The sequence below is a fragment of the Triticum dicoccoides genome, chromosome 4A, assembly GCF_002162155.2.
Source record: "Triticum dicoccoides isolate Atlit2015 ecotype Zavitan chromosome 4A, WEW_v2.0, whole genome shotgun sequence".
In the NCBI taxonomy this organism is placed as follows: Eukaryota; Viridiplantae; Streptophyta; class Magnoliopsida; order Poales; family Poaceae; genus Triticum; species Triticum dicoccoides.
In genome coordinates this window covers 459,357,614-459,380,246 of record NC_041386.1, presented here as the reverse complement: position 1 = coordinate 459,380,246, position 22,633 = coordinate 459,357,614, and the positions used below count along the sequence as shown (strand labels likewise).

At 44.0% G+C, this 22,633-nt stretch overlaps 3 protein-coding genes across 6 annotated transcripts; 1 reads left to right on the top strand and 2 right to left on the bottom strand.

Annotated features, from left to right (window-relative positions):
• Positions 1–6,003: 6,003 nt before the first annotated feature.
• Positions 6,004–7,713, bottom strand: LOC119286169 (probable carboxylesterase 12). Of its 3 annotated transcripts, none has more exons than XM_037565522.1 (2): positions 7,422–7,713; positions 6,004–7,195 (listed from the first exon to the last, which is right to left on the bottom strand). In XM_037565522.1, the coding sequence occupies exons 1-2, from the start codon at positions 7,680–7,682 to the stop codon at positions 6,206–6,208; spliced, it is 1,251 nt and encodes a 416-aa protein (XP_037421419.1). In that variant the 5' UTR covers positions 7,683–7,713; the 3' UTR covers positions 6,004–6,205. The 3 variants fall into 3 exon arrangements, with proteins under 3 accessions (XP_037421419.1, XP_037421420.1, XP_037421421.1); XM_037565523.1 differs by having other exon boundaries at positions 7,554–7,713; XM_037565524.1 differs by having other exon boundaries at positions 6,004–7,339; positions 7,422–7,528.
• A 3,939-nt stretch (positions 7,714–11,652) lies between these two features.
• On the top strand, positions 11,653–16,131 carry LOC119286168 (RNA-directed DNA methylation 4-like). 2 transcript variants are annotated; one of them, XM_037565520.1, is made up of 10 exons: positions 11,653–12,224; positions 12,354–12,440; positions 12,522–12,616; positions 13,447–13,518; positions 13,959–14,000; positions 14,824–14,972; positions 15,057–15,175; positions 15,346–15,430; positions 15,508–15,581; positions 15,661–16,131. In XM_037565520.1, the coding sequence occupies exons 1-10, from the start codon at positions 12,107–12,109 to the stop codon at positions 15,807–15,809; spliced, it is 990 nt and encodes a 329-aa protein (XP_037421417.1). In that variant the 5' UTR covers positions 11,653–12,106; the 3' UTR covers positions 15,810–16,131. The 2 variants fall into 2 exon arrangements, with proteins under 2 accessions (XP_037421417.1, XP_037421418.1); XM_037565521.1 differs by having other exon boundaries at positions 11,654–12,224; positions 12,528–12,616.
• Positions 16,132–17,446: 1,315 nt separating this feature from the next.
• On the bottom strand, positions 17,447–18,216 carry LOC119286166 (protein transport protein Sec61 subunit beta-like). Its single transcript, XM_037565519.1, has one exon. It carries the CDS (start codon positions 18,071–18,073, stop codon positions 17,738–17,740), a length of 336 nt encoding a protein of 111 aa, XP_037421416.1. The 5' UTR covers positions 18,074–18,216; the 3' UTR covers positions 17,447–17,737.
• Between the last annotated feature and the right edge of the window lie 4,417 nt (positions 18,217–22,633).

Genomic DNA, 22,633 nt, shown 5'->3' with positions numbered 1-22,633 from the left:
CGGCACAGAGGAACTCTCAATGAAAGCACCAATGTCGGTGTCAAAATCGGCGGATCTCGGGTAGGGGGTCCCGAACTATGCGTCTAGGCTGGATGGTAATAGGAGGCAAGGGACACGAAGTTTTACCCAGGTTCAGGCCGTCTCGATGGAGGTAAAACCCTACGTCCTGCTTGATTAATATTGATGATATGGGTAGTACAAGAGTAGATCTACCATGAGATCAAAGAGGCTAAACCCTAGAGGCTACCCTATGGTATGATTGTTAATGTGTATGTTGTCCTACGGACTAAAACCCTCCGGTTTATATAGACAACGGATAGGGTTAGGGTTACATAGAGTCGGTTACAATGGTAGGAGATATGAACATCCGTATCGCCAAGCTTGCCTTCCACGCCAAGGAAAGTCCCTTCCGGACATGGGACGGAGTCTTCAATCTTGTATCTTCATAATCCAGGAGTCCGGTTGAAGGTATAGTTCGGCTATCCGAACACCCCCTAATCCAGGACTCCCTCATCTGCCAAGAATTAAAATTGGGAATAGGCTAGATTTTTATTTGGTCAAGTAGTCTAATCACCCCCCCTCTAGACTTACTTTCGATCCTACAAAAGAGAGTTAAGCTGTCCCCAGCAATAGCATCTGACGCCTTTGATTTCCGGCTGGAGACCTTTCCCTGCAAAAGAGAGTTAAGTTTTCTTAACCACCCACATCTGCAGGGGTGGCTTCGAAGCAATGAGTCTAAGTGCAGCATCTGAGAACTCTGGCTTTGGGGCCCTAGAAAATAGTCTTGCGGGAGGTGAATAATACTCATAAGAATAAGCAGAGTAGTTCTTGGTCTTATGAACATGGCGGTTTGATGAAACACACTCATATTCATAGGCCCGAGTATGGTTTCCCTGCAAAACATTTGTGTTAGGGCGACTCTGGTGAGTCCTATGTCTGTATGAAGCCTTTGGTCTAGGGTTTGTCTTCTTCCCAAGTGGTGTCATGATGACATTCACCTGAAGATTTTCAAGACAACTCTTGGGCACCCAGATCTTCTTCAAAGGTGGTCCATTCATGCAGTTAGTACCAATATACCTGGCAAACACTTCACCATTCTGATTCTTAAACAATGTATAGTTTGCATCAAACGATTCATCAATGATAATAGGGTTAGCACAAGTGAAGCCAGATAAGGTAGATGGATCCACTGAAGGTCCCTTTGCAGCAACCCATGTGGTTTTGGGGTACTGCTCAGGCTTCCAGTAAGAACCATCAACTTTCATTTTCCTCTCGAACCCAACACCCTATTTCCTAGGGTTTTGGTTCAGAATCTATTTCTTGAGGACATCACATAGTGTCTGATGCCCTTTGAGACTCTTGTACATTCCTGTTTCAAGCAACGTCTTCAATCTGGCGTTCTCATTAGTCATCAGCAATAGTAGTGGTATCCTCAGCAGAGGGGTTAGTTACCACATCAGCAATTGAAGATATTGCAATAGCAGTAGCAGTAGAACATTCAGCAACAGAAGTAGCATTATCACGCTCAAGGCATTTTAGACATGGTGGTTCAAATCCTTCCTGAGCGGGATTGATCTGTTGAGTGCGAAGTGACTCATTCTCTTTTTGAAGATCTTCATGAGCCGCTCTCAAGTTCTCAAGTTCTTGCTTCCTTTGAAGATAATCGTAGGAGAGCTTTTCATGAGTAATTGAGAGCGTTTCATGACGACTTTCAAGCTCTTCATACTTAACATGAAGATTTTTAATGTCTTCAATTAAGGACTGAGTTCGAGTCATTTCCACGTCCAACAGGTCATCGCTTTTGTCTAACAATTTTTGAATATGTTCCATAGCAGTTTGTTGCTGTGTTGCAATTTTAGCAAGTATTTTGTAGCTAGGTTTAGATTTACATTTAGAGTCATCTTCACTGGATGTTTGATAGTGAGCATTGCGTGAGTTTACCTTGGCACCACGTGCCATGAAGCAGTAGGTGGGTGCAGAGTCATCTTCGTTAGCATCAGCGTTGGTGAAGAGGCCATCGTCTTCAGTGTTGAAGATGGACTTGGAGACGTACGCTGAAGCTAAAGCCAGGCTTGCAACGCCTGAGTCAGATTCCTCTTCAGACTCCATCTCCACCTCCTCAGATGCATACTCCTCCTCTGAATCCATTTCCTTGCCAACAAATGCACGACCCTTGTTAGATGAGCTCTTCTTGCGTGATGAAGACTTTGACGAAGACTTATAAGAAGACTTTAAGGATTTCTTCTTTTTCTTGTCATCAGAATCATATTCCTTTCTCTTCTTCTTGTTGTTGTTCTCATTGTCCCATTGAGGACATTCAGAGATGTAGTGACCAGGTTTCTTGCACTTGTGACACGTTCTCTTCTTGTAGTCACGGGAGGAAGCTTCATCATTTCTTGAGATGGATCTTGAAGACTGTCTGGAGCCTTTCTTCCTAGTGAACCTTTGGAACTTCTTCACGAGCATGGCAAGCTCCTTTTCAATGTCTTCACGATCCTCAGAACTGCAGTCAGATTCTTCTTCAGATGAGGAAACAGCCTTTGCCTTCAAGGCGCGAGCTCGGCCATAGTTGGGACCATAGATGTCTCGTTTTTCAGATAGCTGAAATTCATGTGTGTTGAGCCTCTCAAGTATGTCAGACGGATCGAGAGTCTTGAAATCAGGGCATTCTTGAATCATCAGGGCCAAGGTGTCAAATGAGCTATCGAGTGATCTCAAGAGTGTCTTGACGATTTCATGCTTGGTGATTTCAGTGGCGCCGAGTTCATGAAGCTCATTTGTGATATCAGTGAGGCGATCAAACGTCAGCTGAACATTCTCATTGTCATTTCTCTTGAAGCGGTTGAAGAGATTGCGAAGAACACTGATCCTTGAGTCTCTCTGGGTTGATACGCCTTCATTGACCTTGGAGAGCCAGTCCCAGACTAGCTTTGCAGTTTCCAGAGCACTCACACGGCCATATTGTCCTTTGGTTAGATGACCACAGATAATATTCTTGGTAGTAGAATCCAGTTGAATGAACTTCTTGACATCAGTTGCGGTGACGCCTTCACCAGCCTTGGGAACGCCATTCTTGACGACATACCAGAGGTCGACATCAATGGCTTCAAGTTGCATGCGCATCTTATTCTTCCAGTAAGGGTAATTAGTTCCATCGAAGTCAGGGCACGCAGCAAAGACTTTGATTATCCCTGCAGTCGACATAGCTAAAACTCTAGGTGGTTAAACCGAATCACATAGAACAAGGGAGCACCTTGCTCTGATACCAATTTAAAGTGCTAGCTATCGACTAGGAGGGTGAATAGGCGATTTTTATGAAAGTCTTCAAAACACGGGGGCTTTGAAGACAAATAGTAGAAATGAACCTATTGATATGCAGCGGAAGGTAGACTACACTAGACATGCCATAGTTAAGTAAGCAATGAAGTGAAAGCACGAAGACTATCAGCAGCTAGGTAGTATGGATCAAGATGGAAGAAAGTATGAAATCAATCAACAACAGTCTTCACATAGTGAAGTCAATCATATCATGCAAGTAGGCAATGACTTCACGAAGACAAACTGTAGGTAAAGAGAGAGGTAAGGATAGAACCAGTTGCTTGGTGAGGACAGGTATTTGTTGGACCAGTTCCAATTGTTGTGACAATTGTACGTCTGGTTAGGGAGGCTGAGATTCAACTCAGAAGACCGCGTCTTCACCTTATTCCCCTTGAACTAAGGACACACAGTCCTCGCCCAATCACTCTGGTAAGTCTTCAAGGTAGACTTCCAAACCTTCACAGACTTCGTTCACCGGCGATCCACTATGACTCTTGGATGCTCAGAACGCGACGCCTAACCGGCTGGAGGATTCACAGTCCTCAAGTGTAACAAGTCTTCAGATCACGCAGACAGAAAGACTTCAGTGATGCCTAACACTCTTTGGCTCTGGGTGTTTAGGGCTTTGTCCTCGCAAGGATTTCTCTCTCAAAGGCTTCGAGATGGGTTGCTCTTAAACGACAAAAGCCGTGTACTAACTCTAAGCAGCCACCAATATATGGTGTAGGGGGTGGGCTATTTATAGCCACTAGGCAACCCGACCTGATTTGTCCGAAATGACCCTGGGCCACTAAGGAACTGACACGTGTCTAACGGTCAGATTTCAAACACACGCGACAGCTTGACTTGGGCTACAAGTAAAGCTGACTTATCCAGCTTTGGATAAAATTTGCTCTCATTGTCTTCGCTCGAAGACATAGGATTTGGTTGAGCATCACTTCAGTCACTCTGACTTTGTTCACTTGGACCCCACTTAAGAGTACGGTGGTTCCTATGACTCAACAAAGAAGAAAAGGAAACTACGAAACAACTACGTCTTCGCAATCCATAGTCTTCATACGATGTCTTCTCATGTCATAGTCTTCGATGTGAAACTCTTCATAGACCACCATTGTCTTCAATGTCTTCACACATTTTTAGGGGTCATCTCTGGTAGGTAAACCGAATCAATGAGGGACTACTACCTGTGTTATCCAGCAATTCTCACAAACACATCAGTCCCTCAACCAGATTTGTCGTCAATACTCCAAAACCAACTAAGGGGTGGCACTAGATGCACTTACAGTTGTCCACTGCCTTATCTGATCCCTTAACGAACTTGTCACGGACCAGAGTTCCCATGCGCGAATGCCGTCCCACCCATAAGTTTTGGGCCCACGAATGCGCTACTGTTTCCTACTGTATTTCACTGCATGTCCAATTTTCCACGCTCCGCGTCAGACGCGCCAGAGCGAATTTCACGGATCCCAAGCCATAAACAGACGCCCACGATTTCAGGTGCAACTACGTTCGGGCACCAAATCGACGCGTCGGTTTTTTTGTCTAGTCGTCATCTTTGAGTTCTGAATCTGATAGTGAGGTCATGGACACCAGGAACGATGAGATTGTGTTGATGGTTGCTCAATGGATAGCAGCAAACCGAATGAAGAGGAAGCATGCGGGGTCACAGATGGGTCGTGTGATATTTCACTGGAATAGAGTCGTCGATCATGATAAGATTATGGTCGACTACTTTGTGCCCGGCTGTACCTACCATGGCTACATGTTCTGGCTACGCTTTCATAGGTCTGAACAGTTGTTCTATCAAATTGGTGATGACATGTAAGACAAATAACCGTTCTAAGCAACAGAGAAATGTGTCGGTTCACTAGGCTTTTCTTTTGTTTCTAAAAGGTGATCGCGGCACTTTGAATGTTTCCATATGGCATTGTTGTAGTAATGACTATGAGTATCTTCGAATGACTGAAGATACCATCATAGTATGCACAAAGGTGTTCGTTGATACTATGGTTAGGGTTTATGAAGATCAATATATGTGAGCACCAAATGCCGAGTACACAGAGAGACTTTTAGCAGGGAATGCAAGAGGTTAGCCTTAGATGTTCGGGGATATTGCCTGTATTCGTTGGGGCCTCTTTTGGTTCATAGGATAGGATTATCATAGGAATAGGAATTTTGTAGGAAATGAGATGGCATGTATCTCAAATCCTATGAGTAGAAATAGGAAACGAGATGTCATTTAGTTGACACCAAATGAATTTTTTCATTGAGTCTAGTCTCATTTTTATTTTCTTATTAAATGTGGAGGATAGGAACCAATCCTATATAGGAATAGAAATCTATTATTATGAACCAAAGGGCTCTAAAGAAAAAAAATCCTATAAGAATCCTATCCTCTAAAATTCTTATGAAATTCCTCCAAATCAAAGGAGGCCTGAATGTTGGAAGAAACCCCCTGTGGAGTAATGCTACACGTACAAACGAGTTATAAGCTTTTACAAAGAGGGTTAATTTGATTGGTCAATAGGTGACGAGGCGGCCCACCCCCCTGAAAATCAGGGGGGGCAAGTTTATGATTGATTAATAGAAGAAAAAAATCCTAGTCAGCGTGTAATTGCGTGTAACTCTTTGTATGTTTAGCATTATTGCCTCCTGCGTCTTGGCAGTGCCGCCATAATCCAACAATTATTTTGGAAGCAGTGAGGATTTATGAATTTGACATTGCTATTCTGGATCGCCTGAATCTCACAATGAAATTTTGGCCGGTTGATCGGCGCCTATCCCTCACCAATTATGTTATCCCTTATTACCGATGAATCACTCTGTTTCTTCAAAAAAGAAAATACTGTTGAATCATTCATCGGGCGAGCAGAAAAGGCAAGCAACCTCAACAGCGCCCGACGAAGTCGGCCACGACGGCGAGCTCCTTGACGGCATTGTCGCAGCCGGACTTAAACAAGAAGTAGACATGCTCCTCGCCCTTGGTCTCGTGGAACTCGACCTCTCCGTCCCATCCGCACGCCTTGATCCCCTCCGCGTACGCGCGCGCCCTGTCCACGAACCAGCAGAGCTCCGCCGTGGTGACGAGCACGCGGCCGCACCCGAGCTGGCTCCACTCCCCCGGCGACGTAGCCGGGTTGATGTAAGGGTGGTCGGGGCCGAACTGGCTGCCGCAGGCGACGTCCCACAATCGCTCAAACTCGCCGCGGTAGGCGGCATCCGTGGGCTCCCCGCCCACCTGCTCTGTCCCCCAGAAGTAGGAGTGCAGGAGCGCGACGCCGCTGACACCGTCGCCGTAGCCCTCGATGCGTTCCTTCCGCAGCCTTATGGCCGTGTTGTGCGCGATGTTGCCGCCGGCGCTGTCGCCGGCGAGGACGACGCGGGAGGCGTCGCCATGCGCCGCGAGCCACGGCTCGACGCCGTCCGGGCGGCACGAGGCGACGACCGCCTTAAGCGCGGCGAAGGCGTCGTCGTAGGCGGCGGGGAGGCGGTCCTCGGGAGCGAGGCGGTAGTTGACGGAGACGACGACGGCGGGCGCCGCGGCGGCGAGCGACGCGGTGTAGGCGTGGTAGAACGGGGAGGCCGGGGTTTGGACAAGGAAACCGCCGCCGTGGAAGTAAACGACGACGGGGAGCTTCTTGCCAGGCTCCGCGGCCGGAATGTACAGGCGAGCGGAGATGTTGGCGGAGGCGTCGAGGACGACGTCCTTGGAGGCGACGCCATAGGCGGGGTCCCCGGAGGGGCAGGGCGGGACGGTGTTGGTGTCGGTGCCGTCGAAGCGCTCGACGCGGCCGCTCTTGTACACGCGCACGACGCCGGGCCTCTCGTACTCGATGATGTCGGAGCCAGGGTCCATGACGCCGGCCTTGGCTTGAAGCTGTGGATCAGAAGCGGAAATGGTCACTTCGTTATGTAGAGACAGAGAGACCTGCTGAATCAGGCATGCCCTCACTCCACCAACACCATTATTCTGCCGGTCTACCACCAAAGGCCACTAGACAGAACACAGCACCCTGACAAGCTACAAAATTCCAAAACAAACAAAACTCATCATGAAACCACCAGCAATCGTAGCAGCCTCCATATTTATTGGCAGTATCAACCTTCAGCCTCCCAAGTCCCAAACTCCAAAACAAGCAAAACTCGCCATGAAACCACCAGCAATCGTAGCTGCCTCCATATTTATTGGCAGCATCAACCTTCAGCCTCCCAAGTCCCAACCATGGGCAACATACCTTTTCCTTTTGGTGCTCTGCAAGACTGCAACGGAGGCAAGCAGAGAAGATTGGTGCTAACCAGATTGAAGGTGGTGAGAATAGTAGGGCGGTGGACCAGCACCACCAACTGTTTCTCCATAGAATCATTGTTAAAGAAAAGTACTACTCCTGACCTAACATTGGAGTGTATTATTGGATTAGGTGATATGTTGTTCGGAGGCTTCTATTGTCCTTGGCTCACCTCTCGTGTGCTCCTTGTAGAAGTGCATGCTCTATCAATGCAACCAAAAAACCGATCCCATGGAAGAGACTAGGCAGTACATTATACGTCAACACTTTCTCTCACGTGTGGCTCCCTCAGGCCTAAACATGGACCGAAAGTGGGCAGCAATTTAATTGCGTCAGCTGGGTCTTGAACTCAAGACCTATTGGCTCCGATACCATGTAGAAGTGCATGCTCTAGCCAATGCAACCAAAAGACCGATCTAATAAAAAAGACTAGGCTGCACATTATACGTCAACACTCCGGGAGCACCTTACTTCAAGTGCTCCAAAAAGAGCTCGGTCCTTGGATCTAGATCCCACAGCCACATGAAGAGCTCACGCATATTTGTAAAAAAAAAAAAACAAGTCCTATAATTACACATAGGCCCAATAACTCCTCAGCTGATCGTTCGATCTACAAAGGAGTGTGCAAGTGCTCCGGTGACTCCCAATGAAAATGTTTTGGAGACTCCAATTGATTAGAGTTTTGCAACGGCTATCTCATAAATTGATCTTGGTGTTTGAAAGGATGTGGTTCAATTGCACAGAGATAGTGGGAAAAAATGAGAGTCTTTTTCAGTGGTTTTACACTTCAGAAAGAAACCCATCATCACATTCTCCATGATTAGGGCGTTTTGGTGACCGGGCTCCATGGAGGCTGAAATTTTCAAATTTTCAAAATTCAACCTTTCCATTTTCAAAAAAATCTGAAAAAATATTCATGTATATAAGAATGAAATGTACATGTGTGTAAAAAATTCAAGATGATATACCTTGAATTGCGGCTTGTACAAAAAATAAATTCATGGACTTTGGGGATAAAGACTATCATGTGCTAAAAAGCCACATTTTTTTTTCACAGGCCTTATTTCAACGTATTTCATCGTGGAGATTGACACATATGTGCATTATGCCTCCATGTATATATATGTACTTTTTCAGTTTTTTTGAAATGTAAACATATGAATTTTGATTTTTTTTCAAAAAACAACCTCCATGGAGCTTGGCCTCCAAAGGCAATTTTCAATTCTCGACCCCTTTTTGATAGTATCCGCATACATATGGATTCAATGTGATATTGGATCACTAAAATAAAAAGGCTAAGTCTTAGCCAACTTGAAGAAGGGGGGGGGGGGTATCAATCATTTATCTTGTTGTATATTTTGAAATATTAATAATTATGCATGTGGAACGCACGTTTCGACAAATATAACGTACTATAGTAACCCCTACAAAGTACACATTGCATTGGACTTCCATATAACTTTAGAGAAAATCCATGAAACTTGTCACACAAGCATTATGAAATAGTTCCAACTTTCAAACATGCTCACAACACATGCAATCAAAAAATAATCATATTATGGTATAATATAAACCATTTGGTACTTTGTATTCTCCCGTGCAGAAAGTGACTTTCCTTTCTTTTGTGTAAGATATAACTAAATCTAAGAAGGGCTATAAGAAATCAATGCAAATACATACTAAACTATTCACATTACATAGTAATATTGGGCGGTACATCCAAAGATAAGACGTAACGAATATGCTTCTATGATTATCTAAACTAACAAGTAATCTAACATAATTTTCATTCCTTGCATTGCACATGTACGTCTGTCATGGCTGCATAACACACATAGAGAAAAAAGAGGTATGGTATTACAAGAATGCATAAAGCAAAAGGAATTGTATAAGATGCCACAATCCCATCAATTAGACTCCTCTCCCATAAACTTTCACAATAACTATGTGTTTTCCGCAACTATTAAACTTGTTTGCAACTACAAGAACAATCAACTATTCATGGAGGAAAAAAATCGTTCATCTAATATTAGTTAACAAACAATTATTAATATTAGTGGAAAAACAATCAACTATACTGATGGAAGCCATATTAGTTAACAATCAGTTATTAATGTTAGTGGAAGAAGAATAAAAACACAACCATAAAAAAAATCAAAATCGGAAATAAACAAATGCGAACCAACTGGGAAAATAGCAAAAACTAAGCATATGCATACCTCGCAATGGATCACATCAAACAATGTAGTTGTTGATTAATCTATCCTAAAAAATCCGAACTATATTGGATTTTTTTTAAAAACCTTTCTATGCCTCGCAATGGTCATAGAGACAATTAAGTTCTTGCTAAACTTCAAAGGACACAGTGTAGTTATTAGCTTGTTGAAGGAATTCATGAAGTCTGTCATGTTCAAATCAGGGACCTTTTGGAATTCCACATGTCGTTCAGATTTCACTAGTTAATGGTATTCATGCTTCAATTTTGCCCACCGGTGATTAAAATTTTCACCTACAATATTAATCAATAGGGACACATGCGGTGTCATACAACCAAATGATGCATTTCTAAGTGATTTCCATTCTATTGACAAGTAAAATTGCAAGGTACGTAAAAAATATATAATGTACATGCATGTATAAATGAAGTCCCTCGAAGCATTCACAAATGATCGCTCGAACGGAAGATCAAAAGCACGACCTCTCTACAGTTTGCGAGTGTACAGTCTTCACGATCTGGCAGCGCTTCGCCTACAGAGATTGTCGTCGCCGGAGAATTAGAGGGATACGATTAGAACCACACTGGATTTTTAATTATGAGGACTAGAGAGGATTAGGTCGAGCTCTAGTTCGATCAACTAGAACTAGAGAACTAGATGATGCTCCAAAACTCGTGTGTCCAAAATCTCTAGTATATATAAGTTGAAGAAGGGGAGGAGGGCCACAAGGGGGAAGGTTCCGCCTCCCTTGTGCCGGCCCTAGGAGGGACAATCCTCCTCCAATTCGGCCTAAGCTAGGGGGCGCCTCCACCTAATGGAGGCACATTAACTTTTCCTCTATATGCTTCATTAGTATTTTCCTTGGCACATTGATAGTTCCGCAACAGAGAGATTCGGGGTCTGCTGGCCAAGCCCTATTAAGAGCCTCGGCTACTGTCGTAGTCGCCTTGATGCGGGGGTCTAACCCAATTATATAAGAGTGACACCACTTCTTGAATCCCGATTCCATGAAGCTTAGTAGTCCTCCCAAAAATAAGCACCAATGTCATCTCACACGTTAACAAATGCGACCGCACGATAGATAAACAAGGATTCCAGAGGCACAACTATATCAAATTCACGTGTTCAAAAAAAACCTACTATATCAAATTCACACAGTTTGTATACTATTCTTTCTTTTAGGCGTGTTTTTTACTGTGTTTCTTTTAGAGAATTTTACCTTTTTAGCAGATTAAGGAATTATATTGTATTGAGTACTCTACCGTGTTCGTGGAAAAGGGATTTTTTCCCTGCTGGAATGTTTAGTTGGGCTTTATATTAGCCTAAAAGAAAAATCATCTCTTGGGCTCACACGTCTCGAGGCTAAATTTCGTGTTTTGATCCATTTATAAAACCTATTCAAGATTTGATGTTAGTTAAATTTTTTTTTGAGATCTGACCATTTTGCTACCGCCAGGGACCATGGCGGTAGGGTATAACAGCCTACCGTCAAGGTCCCTGGCGATAGGGTTGCATGCCCTACCGTCAAAAACCTCCTAAGTATTAAACACAATGCGTGTTCGTGCCTACCGTCAAGCACTTTGACGGTAGGGTTGTGCAGGCTACCGCCAGCCCGGTTGGCGGTAGCGATGTTTCCTACCGCCAAAGTCCTTGGCGGTAGACTGTTAGATTCTACCGCCATGGATTTTTTCAAACTAGGGTCAAATCTCAAATAGGTTTTAGAAAAGGGTCAAAACACGAAAATTTGCCACGTCTCGATCCCATCTCCTTGACTTCTCTCCGCCTCGCTCCCAAATTATTGCTGCAACCAGATGAAGTGCGGCAGCCGCGGATGGTCCAAATCCCATGCCTCCCTTGGTTTCCCCTGCGTAATCTTTTGGAGATCCTGAGAGAAGGCATCAGACGCGCGCCTCGCTGGTGCCCTCCATACCGTCGCCGCCGACGGCAGGGAGGTGCGCGCAGAAGCCAATTCCCCTGGCTTTGATGGGTTTGAGGCTCTCAACACTGGGCCTCCGACCGTGCTTCTAATCGGCCCATGATCTGCTTTCTACTAGTTCTTTCTACTACAGTCGTACTGTCGTAGTTCCCTTGTCTCAAAAAAAAAAAAGAGAGTCGTAGTTCGTCTCGGACTCGCTGCGGCTTCTCCATCCCTATTCCCGAAACCCTCTCTGGCCGGCAGCGCGACAACCTCCCTTTCTTCTTTGGGGGCTCTCTCCGTGCAGGCGAGGCGCCGAGGACAGGGGCTAGCGGTCCCCGGGCTCCTAGTTATTCCCCGGTTCGCCGGCCATGGCGTCTGCAGCGGAGGCCGCCGGAGACGCCTCCACCTCCGCGGCCGAGGTGCGGGAGAAGCCCGTCGTCGTCCGGGTCAAGCGCAAGCCCTCGCAGGCCCGCCTCGACGCTTTCTGTGAGCACTCCTCCAGCCCTGCTCTTTCCTTCCCGCTGCTCCCCCCTCTCCGTTTCATCAAATTTTACAGTGAAAAGGAAAGGTTTTTCTTAGGTCAATAAAGGTGGTCTTTTTCCTGTGCTTTGTTAGGGCTGGAGATCAATGAGAGGCCCATGAAGAAGGCCATGCTCGATTTCTCGAGCCTCTCCATCTCCCAACCCTCCTCCAGTGCCCAAGGTATGAACCAACCACCTCCTGTTTGCATGTAACCTGTCACTCATGATTTTACCCTATTTAACATAACTCACCACTGATAAGCTTCAGAGGAACCACGGGTGAAGAAGCTTCTTGTCCAGCATGTCGAGACAGTCCATCATTCTGGGGCTGTTGAAGACGTTCTTCACTCCCTTTTGGTAATATTCGTTAAGTCTTGTTGTATTTCTTTCTTGTGAAACTGGTCGAGCATCACACAGGTTTTGTTGGCCACACATTATGAACCGAATAACTTCTCTGAAATTGTTGGGAGATATATGCGACTAGTTGTACTCTACATGCATGGAACAAAGGAATTACTAGTTCCATCAATATGCGGTTGCTCAATGATCAGTAGTAGTTATTCTCAAGATGGGAATGGGCCGATGTTACCCATTGAGACGTTGGTCCGACCCAAAATTTCAAGGTCAATGGGTCTTCTGGGTCGGCTTCGTATGAAAAATGGGCCAGGGGAGCCGGACACCACAGTCCCATCGGGTCATCGGGGCAAGTGGGTCGAGCCAAATTTGGTTGCCCAAAGTTGTAGTAGCCTTTACAGTGGCATATGCATATATGAGGGTTATTAGCCTTGTATTTATAGAAAAATTTAAAGTATTGATCCAAAATTACCTTTGTTCTAGAGTTACAAATATGCTAACGGCTGTATATACGCATTGTTTTTCTTTGAAAAAAATAACTCTAGAGATCCTAACATGCTAAAAAATTCTACCGCTAATGATGCTATTTGTAAAGATGTTGTGTTACTACTTCCTATTTTGTGTCAATTAAAATGGGTCCGACCATGTTACCCAGTGGGGCATGAGGCCGATCACCATTGGACCATTGGGTTGGCTCCATGTCCCTGAACAAAGCAGATCGGCCAATGGTACCAGGTCCGCGCCGGAGCGGGCCGACCCATTCCCATTCTTAACTGTTATTCTATGCATAGTAATACATTTTATAGAACATAATCCCATCTGTTTCTTTTTAGCATTCTGACCTGAGCACCAAAGAGATAAAGAGCAAGACAAAGGAGAGGAATGAAAGAATGAAGCAAGACAAAGTAAGTCCCTTTGCAATTATTTACCTAATTATTATTGTGCTCGTCCCCCTGAGAAGGTTTTAAATAGCGGGTAGCGGGCTGGTAGCGGATTGGGGTCCATGTAGCGGAATGCAGATAGCTGGCGATATTGCAGGCGCTATGTCCGCATAGCCGATTTGTAAGAACACTAGATTATTCTGTATATTTCTAGATCATTGACAAAAGTAATGACATTTAATTTCAGAAATAGCGGCTGCAATAGCGCTACCGCAATAGCGGCCGTTATCTCCGCTATTTAAAACTATGCCCTGAGGACCACTTGAATAATTAAACCTTCTTGTTTCTCTCCTTGAGCGTTTGAATGATCCACTGCTGAACTACGATGTCATAAGCAGAGCTTTCTATTTGGAATTTGGAATGAAGTTACTCAATCAAATTCTAAGATAGTTCTCTTTCAACAGAAACAAGACCAGCTACGTTCAGCAGCCAGACAGAGACATGAGGTAATTTTATTCTGGCTAGTGAACTTCTTATCCTTAAGTTTATGTGTACTAATTATGCACTTAATTTGATGGATCGCTGGGATCAAGCAAATGTATTGTAAAGGGACAGTAAAATTATTTTAGGTGAAAAGGGTTTGGGCAAGTGTTGTATACAGCATGATCAATTTCTAGAGTAAGTGTAGAGTGTTATGGGTGCAACTTACCTATTGGATCAGAGCGGGAGCCGCGCCAGGACAGACCAGCGACGGTGAGACGTGGTGGACGGGAGTACCAGCGTGGTTGTCCTGCGGGTGGTGGACACGGACGATTGTAGCATCAGGGGGCGGAGTCGGACGGGAGGCGCTGGAGAGCAGCGCCAGCAGAGAGGAGGTCAGCACAACCGGCCAAGGAGAAAGGTGGCGGCGCAAGATTAGGTCGAGAGGGCGAGTTGCGACGTCCAAAAAAAATTCCCTAAACCTGGGCCCATGATACCGTGTTATGGATTTAACTTATCTCTATTGCACACAATATATGGCACACAATACTTGGGGTACAAAGAAGGAAACATAGCCTAATAAGGACTCCTAGGCTTATACTGATACTCCTTAACATAGAGCACGCTCTTTTCCTTTCTTATGATTGAGATTCAGCTTGTGTTTTCTTTGGAATAATAATGTGTACCTTTGTATCCTTTGCATAGCTGGTGAGGGCTATTATGCTTTCTTGACAGCAGCACTTTTTTGCCGAGTTCTTATTTTCTTCGCATCCATCAAAGACAGGGGATGATGTTGGTTCTCTGTTTCCCTCATTGTTAGTAATAGTTTTTGTCAATGTCCCTATATAGAATCTTGGAAGAAATGCCCGCTTTGCACAAATATGGAAGAGTCGGAAAGGAGACAATAATGAGGTTGATGAAACACTGAGAGAAATGTGTCATCTTTATGATGCTGTCCAAGTAGATTCTGATGGAGAGAAGCATCCAGCAGAACCACAGTAAGTTTTGTTTTGGATAACTCATCTGTTCTTCTAAAACAAAATGGTGAACAATCATGTGGTTCCTTATGATGCTCTCTGCAGGATGACCTCTGTCGAAGAGGGTGCGATTTTATGCAACTTTCTTCCGCTTCTACGGGAACACTTGCCGTCGGCTGCTGAAGAAATCGAATCTGATATTGTTTCGCTAGCACAGTCAGAAGGTATGTAATTTCTTTCCTTTTAGGTGTTCATGCCACGTAAGCTTTAACAGTGTGTGAAAGAGTTGAGATCATTGGTGTTGATAGCAAAGTGTAATAATGCATTTTATAGTAATCACAAGCATTTTTGCTTGGGCGCAAATATTAATGAGAATATTTTTCCTGGTGAGTAGATTCAGATGTTTATGACATATATACTGTCAAGGAGGTGGATGATACAAACATGGAGGAGGGCGCATCTGCAGCTTCATACCCACTGTAATTTTCATTCAAACGTGTTACTAGATCCCATTCTTTTTCGTGGGGATTCTGTTTGACAAGTCTTCTTATACTAGGTTACAAGTGGACGATGAGGATGGCGAATGTTACGATGATGATGAGTATCCATATGACACGGATGACTCAAATGGTAATTGTACAATCATTCTGCTTCTGTAATTAATTGGTAAGATCTTCATTAGCTTAAAAGTTGTGCGTTGAACATGCAGCCGAAGACAACCCACTCTATGATTATCCTGAAGAACTTTCAGAGGATGAGGATGATGATAGCAGTGACGAGAATCCATTTGCGGATATAGATGGCTCTGGTTCCGAGTACGAGAATGAAGAGGTGGAAAAATCCGATGAGGAGGAGTAGCGGCGGCAGCAAAATAATGTTTTAGCTGGGTGTAATCTTTGACGATGAAATAGGATGAGACAACCTCTTGCGTTCGTAACTCAAGAGGAAATTCATCGCTAGCCCCACTGTCACCGAAACATTGTATTGGCGTTATGAGGAAAGACCGTTGATCTGGTGGACTTCTTTGTGTTTCTTGTTCGGTCAGCAGTGATCTAGCTGGGTTGGTGCTGCTGCTAGTAGCTCCCAAAGATGGGTTGCGTTAGGCGTGTCTGCCTCTGAATCCAGGTTAGTGTTGAAGAAGAGTGGGTTCCTGGAATCTTAGTGATATCTTTTTATCAGATGGGCCCCGCTTCACATACCCTCTGCTTCTTTTTTAGTAGGCTTGCTTAGCTCTGTGCCACTTAACTTTTGATCAGATAAGCAGCAAGTGGATATTACACTTTTTTTTAAGTACAGTAAACACTGTTGACAATACAGCTTTGTTCAGAACTTCTAATGACGAATCAATGAAACGAGCAAGCGTGAAGCCCAACTTCCAGAACAACATCAATCAATATCTTCCGTGCTGTTCACATCAAAACCTTGGCTCGGAATTGCACAGCTGATACATTTACCCCTAAACCATCACTAGAAAATACTCACGTTTCACAGGCAAAAAAGTTGAGGTTGTCTGAGCAATACTATGGAGTAAAACTGAACAGACATAACCTCCATACAAAAAGAATTTTAATACTCCCTTCGTTCCAAAATAAGTGTTTCGACTTTAGTACTCCCTCCGTCTTATAATATAAGATCATTTTGCAAGCTAAAATAGCTTGCAAAACGACCTTATATTATGGGATGGAGGGAGTACAACTTCAACACTTATTTTGGGACAGAGGGAATATTAGACATCTCTTGTTCTTGTTCTTGTAAATTATCTTCAGTTTTGCTAAAGCACATCTAGATGTGCTATAAGTATTGCACATCTAAGTCATATATCATTGATCTTACATTAAGATTCGTGTGAATACTTTCTTTCTCTCTTTTTTTTTCTTTTTATACTTGATTCACTCACTTAGATGTGCAATAACTAAAGTACATCTGGATGTGCCCTAGACACACCAATTATGTTGCCAGTTTGTTACATCGCACAACCTCTAGCCTCTAGGTTTTCTCTTTTTCAAAGGTAACTTGTGGTTTTGCGACAGGCTTGGCAAATTCAACAATCCAAGGTTCAGATCAATATACAGGTCACTAAAATTAATCTAAACATGCAATTTTGCCCAAAGTACCACCACGTTTAGATTGCATAGCTAAAGTTCTGTCTTACACGTTACAACATTAGCGAATTGCTTATGCCAATCCAGATCAACGAAATTGATCACTCATCATTTATTACCCTGTCAAAAGATTGAGCAGAATTTTCCACCATAAAAGGCCATCAAACCATGAAAACAGCAGAGCATTTCGAGTGTTATGAACATGGCATAGCTATTCTATATATAGAAACTATATTTAGTGAACAAAGATTAGCTACTAGTATTATCACAGTGACACAGAAGCTCGAGAAAGAATCATGAGATGCCTAATTATCCGACAGAAACATCCAGTTCTCTAATAAAAATTGATGACAACCAAAAGAGAACTGCATAGGTACTTAATTAAGCAACGTATGAAGCTAGCAAGATGCATAATTGGTCTACTAGTTCTCAAACAGGCAAAACTGTGCCCCAATCCCCAAGAAGCACACACTTCTGATGATTTCAATTGACAAGCACAAGTGATTAGCCACAATTCATCGCAACAACAAGGTAAATGGAAACAGAAAGGGCACCATAATTAAACATGTAGGGTACTTCGGCAGATCTAACTCGTCAGGTAGCAACCACAGCCTCTTTGTTACACACCAAAACCATCTGATCTGATCTGAGACGAAGACGAAACAGGAGCAGGAACCGGATTGATCAGGCGGACGCGGAGGCGGCGGTGCGGGAGCGGTAGAGCTTGCCGAAGACGTGGAGGGCGGTGACGAAGCCGATGAAGCAGACGGACATGACGAGCACCATGGTCGGGGAGAGGCGCAGCCCCGGGGCCTCGTCGGTGTAGAAGCGCAGCATGTTGTTCCCTCCACCGCCGGAGAAGCCTCCGCCACCGGACGCGGAGGAGGAAGTGCGGCCGGGTCGGCGTCGCATGCCGGCCGTGGCGGCGGGCGTACCGCGGGGCCCGGCGGTGGCCGGGCGGGATCCGGCGGCGCCGGCGCCGCCGACGGAGGACTGGGACTGCGAGGACGAGCGGGCCATGAGGGGCTTCGGTTGCGCCGCCGGCTTCGCCTTCGTCTTCTCGTCGGGATCTCCTGCGGATGGAAAGAAAAGTCTCGCTCGCGCTCTCGAGTCTGGATCTCGAGCTAACAAGAGTACAAGACTTGACGACGGAGCTACTGACCGACGAGGCCCACCGGTCAGTGAGCGGACATATACCCAGTTTGTTCCTCGTGCTGTTTGGATTCTTTCCCTTTTGCGAAAAAAAGAGAAAGAAGTTGCCCTCTCAGATTTCCATCCATATCCTCCCCCTCGTATCCTTTTGTTGTACTATCGTTTATGAAAACTCTAGTTTCTTCACTGGACAATTAACCTGGCTTACTTTTCAACCCCTTAGCCGGTGAACGTTTGTTAAAAGAAGAAGGTGGCGTTTGTGAATGATTTCACTTGCATTTTTAGGTGCGAGGGATGGCTATTTCTTCATAGCGACATGACAGTTTTTGTCAAACAAGGCAATTTTTTAAAATTGTCATTGTTTGATCTCATCTCAGAACTAAAACTATCATAAAAAAGGGTTTGCTTGTCACCCCTCTCCTAGCAAACGATCGTCAGATAGGATTTTTGTACTCTTTTTTTTCTCAAATTGTTTCTCTGAAGCACTTTCCGTACTATTGTATTCAAAACATTTTTTTCTTTTTTTGCAAATGTATTAGAACCATTTTAATCGTCGGTTTACAAACGACAAAATCCCACCACAAACAATCTTGCAAAACATCATATGTTTAAACCTATGTGGGATGGAGTGTACGCTTGAAAGGCATTTCACTAGCTATCTAATGGTCATCTTTGCCTATTGTGATTCATCCAGATTGTTCAGAATTGGTCAAGATGACCACCGAACAGGGAGAGAACAGATCTGCATACATGATGATGGTACATGAGATTAAAGCATTGCTTCTTCAGGGTCAGAGGGAATTCATAGTCAAACAAGTTTGGCGAGAACAAAACATTGTTAGTCACTTTTTACCAAACTATGGTAGAATAGAGAAGCGCATTGCGGTGTGATCGGATGAGGTACCTGACCTTTATAATGCAGACTTGGCTGCTTGATGAATGAATTTCCTTTTCCTCGCAAAAAGGCAACAGAGTAGGCTACTGTTTTTTCATAGGTTGCATCCATATTTTAAAAGCACACTTTATACATATATATCTCGTCCCACAAGTTACATTTATGGTTTTTCCCAATCTTTTGTGAAAACCATTTGGTATGATTTTATAGTTGCAAAACTATTCCATAGATTAAAATTCCACAAAGGTAATTTGAGATACAAAGTGTGTACAACTAATAGTTTTGGAAAATGAAGCATAGCATTTACCATAAATAATATGGGACTTAAATGGATCTATTTATTTATTATCGTTCAATTCTTTCCAAAACTAGTGTCATACATCCTCAACAAACCATCTCTGTCATCACCATCTCTCACACACGGTTTGATCTAGGAGTTTATTTATCTCCTCTCCTCTATAGCCAAGGAAGAAGGTGCATCAGAGACCGAAGAACCATCACCAATACTCTTATGAGTTGAGTATTCTTGATGCAACCAAATTGTTTGGCCTATTTAAAACCTGCTAAAATGTGAAATGAATTCACAATACTAATAATGTATGTGCCTTATGTTATGAAGTTTCAGAATCAAGCTCGATATGTAGCTTGATAAACAAAAAAAAAATCAACATTGGTAGTGTTCTTTTTTTGTGAAAAGGATTGGATCTATTATAAAAGCATCTCAAACAAAAACCACCAACATTGGTAGTGTTAATGGGCCAAATTCATAGTCAATTTGAACTAGCTACTATTCATAAGCACATTTGTCTTTTTATAATAGTGTTTTGGATTTATATCCAGTTTTTGTGATATGATTTGTATATATTCATGACTTCTATAGTGAAATGTGCGGATTTGGAATACTAAGAGTACCTCACATGTGGGACTACAAGATACATTTTCACTCGGACTACATGTTTTTTTAGGGGACTCGGACTACACGTGTAATGGCATGGGTCAGTCATGGGCTGTGGGTAAAAGAATTTTTGGACTGAGTTTATATGTGGACAAGTTGTGCAGAGAGACCAAGTGTGGTCTTAGAGCATTTTCAACGCAAACACTAAAACCGCCGCAAACATTCGAACCGCATGGTCCGGATGTGTTTTTCCATTCAGCGCGGTGGTCTAGACGCATTTTTCCCTGTAAACCGGAGACAAACTATGGGGCTTTGTGGTCTCTGGACGGCTGGCACGTCCGCTTCTAACTACCCTGGCCCATCATTAACCCCCTCCCACGTTCGTGTGCGCTTCCCGCCTGAAATAGTCAACGCCGCTCTAGAGCGTCAGTGCCACATTCATGCCTGGCCAGAGCGGGCACGACCTCTCACCGCTGCTCGCATTGAAGCAGTGTGCCACTTTCCGGTGCAGGCGATTGCTTCACGTTCAAACGATGCCTTGTCGGTTCCTTGCCCTACATTAATGATATGGTTGTGGAGGAGCCTACTCCGGTGCCACCCGTTCATCCATCTGTCGGCCACCAATAACCACATCGCCGCGGCCCATTGCCACCAAATGGACACTAATCATACAAGCAGTGCCCTTGAGGGCTCGAATACATAAGCTCGAATACAAACGAGTCAGCGGAAGCAACAATATCTGAGTACAGACATAAAGTAAACAGGTTCGCCTTAAGAAGACTAGCACAAATGATAACAACGATGGAAAAGGAAAGGCCTCCTGCCTGGGAGCCTCCTAACTACTCATGGCCGTCGGCGGCCTCCACGTAGTAGTAGGCACCTTCGGGGTAGTAGTAGTCGTTAGTGGTGGCATGCGGCTCTTCAGATTCGTCATCTGATCGCAGCAATCGGGTATAGGTGAAAAGAAGTAGCAAAGTAACAGTAAGTACTCGCAAGACTTACATCAGATCTATGCTAAGTATGCATCGGTAGCAAAGGAATGGGATATATCTTTGGACTGAACTGCAGAAATGCCAGAATAAAGGGAAAGCCTAGACTATCGAAGACTAGCACCTTGAAGCATCTTGCAGCATTAAAAGAGTGCAAATTAGCATAATATAAAGTAGTAAGTTGTAGTAACGCCCAGAGATTCTTTCTCGACTCCCTACGAGAAAGCAATCCCGGAGCCATCTAATGACCCACAAGTATAGGGGATCAATCATAGTCCTTTCGATAAGTAAGAGTGTCGAACCCAACGAGGAGTAGAAGTAAATGACGAGCGGTTTTCAGCAAGGTAATGTCTGCAAGCACTGTAATTGCCAGTAACAAGTAGTTTAATAGTAAGATAATTTGTAACGGGCAAGTAACGGTAATGGTAAATAAAGTGCAGCAAGGTAGCCCAATCCTTTTTGTAGCAAGGGACAGGCTGGAACGATCTCTTATAATAAGCAAAGCGTTCTTGAGGACACACGGGAATTTCATCTAGTCACTTTCATCATGTTGGTTTGATTCACGTTCGCTACTTTGATAATTTGATATGTGGGTGGACCGGTGCTTGGATGATGTTCTTACTTGAACAAGCCTCCCACTTATGATTAACCCCCTCGCAAGCATCCACAACTACGAAAGAAGAATTAAGATAACAATCTAACCATAACATTAAACATATGGATCCAAATCACCCCCTTACGAAATAGCGCATAAACTAGGGTTTAAGCTTCTGTCACTCTAGCAACCCATCATCTAATAATTACTTCGCAATGCATTTCCTTAGGCCCAAAGATGGTGAAGTGTCATGTAGTCGACGTTCACATAACACCACTAAGGGAATCACAACATACATATCATCAAAATATCGAACGAATATCAAATTCACATGATTACTTGCAAGATGACTTCTCCCGTGGCCTCAAGAACAAGGGCAACTACTCACAAATAATATTCATGCCCAAGATGAGAGGGATATTAAATATCATAATGGATCTGAACATATAATCTTCCACCAAATAAACCATCTAGCATCACTACGAGATGTAATCAACACTACTAGTCACCCATAGGTACCAATCTGAGGTTTTGATACAAAGATTGAACACAAGAGATGAACTAGGGTTTGAGATGAGATGGTGTTGTTGAAGATGTTGATGAAGATTGGCATCCCAAAGATGAGAGGGTTGTTGGTGATGACGATGGCTTCGATTTCCCCCTCTCGGAGGGAATTTCCCCGGCGGAATCGCTCCGCCGGAGGGCAAAAATGCTCCTGCCCAAGTTCTGCCTTGAGACGGCGGCGCTCCATCCCGAAAATCTTCTCCTTATTTTTTTCTAGGTCAAAAGACCTTATATACTAGAAGATGGGCACTAGAGGTGGGCCAGGGCCCCTGATACGTCTCCATCGTATCTACTTTTCCAAACTCTTTTGCCCTTGTTTTGGACTCTAATTTGCATGATTTCAATGGAACTAACCCGGACTGATGCAGTTTTCAGCAGAATTGCCTTGGTGTTATTTTGTGCAGAAATAAAAGTTCTGGGAATGACCTAGAAATTTATGGAGAATATTTTTGGAATATATAAAAAATATTGGCGAAAGAATCAACCAGAG

Bases quoted from the DNA above. Each gene is read 5' to 3' on its own strand.
- LOC119286168 (XM_037565520.1), top strand. From the start codon at position 12,107: ATGGCGTCTGCAGCGGAGGCCGCCGGAGACGCCTCCACCTCCGCGGCC. The intron at 12,225-12,353 runs GTGAGCACTCCT...GTGCTTTGTTAG, and splicing joins GGCCCGCCTCGACGCTTTCT to GGCTGGAGATCAATGAGAGG. The intron at 14,001-14,823 runs GTAATTTTATTC...GTCCCTATATAG, and splicing joins CAGCCAGACAGAGACATGAG to AATCTTGGAAGAAATGCCCG.
- LOC119286169 (XM_037565522.1), bottom strand. From the start codon at position 7,682: ATGATTCTATGGAGAAACAGTTGGTGGTGCTGGTCCACCGCCCTACTA. The intron at 7,196-7,421 runs GTTGATACTGCC...TCTGATCCACAG, and splicing joins TGGGACTTGGGAGGCTGAAG to CTTCAAGCCAAGGCCGGCGT.
- LOC119286166 (XM_037565519.1), bottom strand. From the start codon at position 18,073: ATGGCCCGCTCGTCCTCGCAGTCCCAGTCCTCCGTCGGCGGCGCCGGC.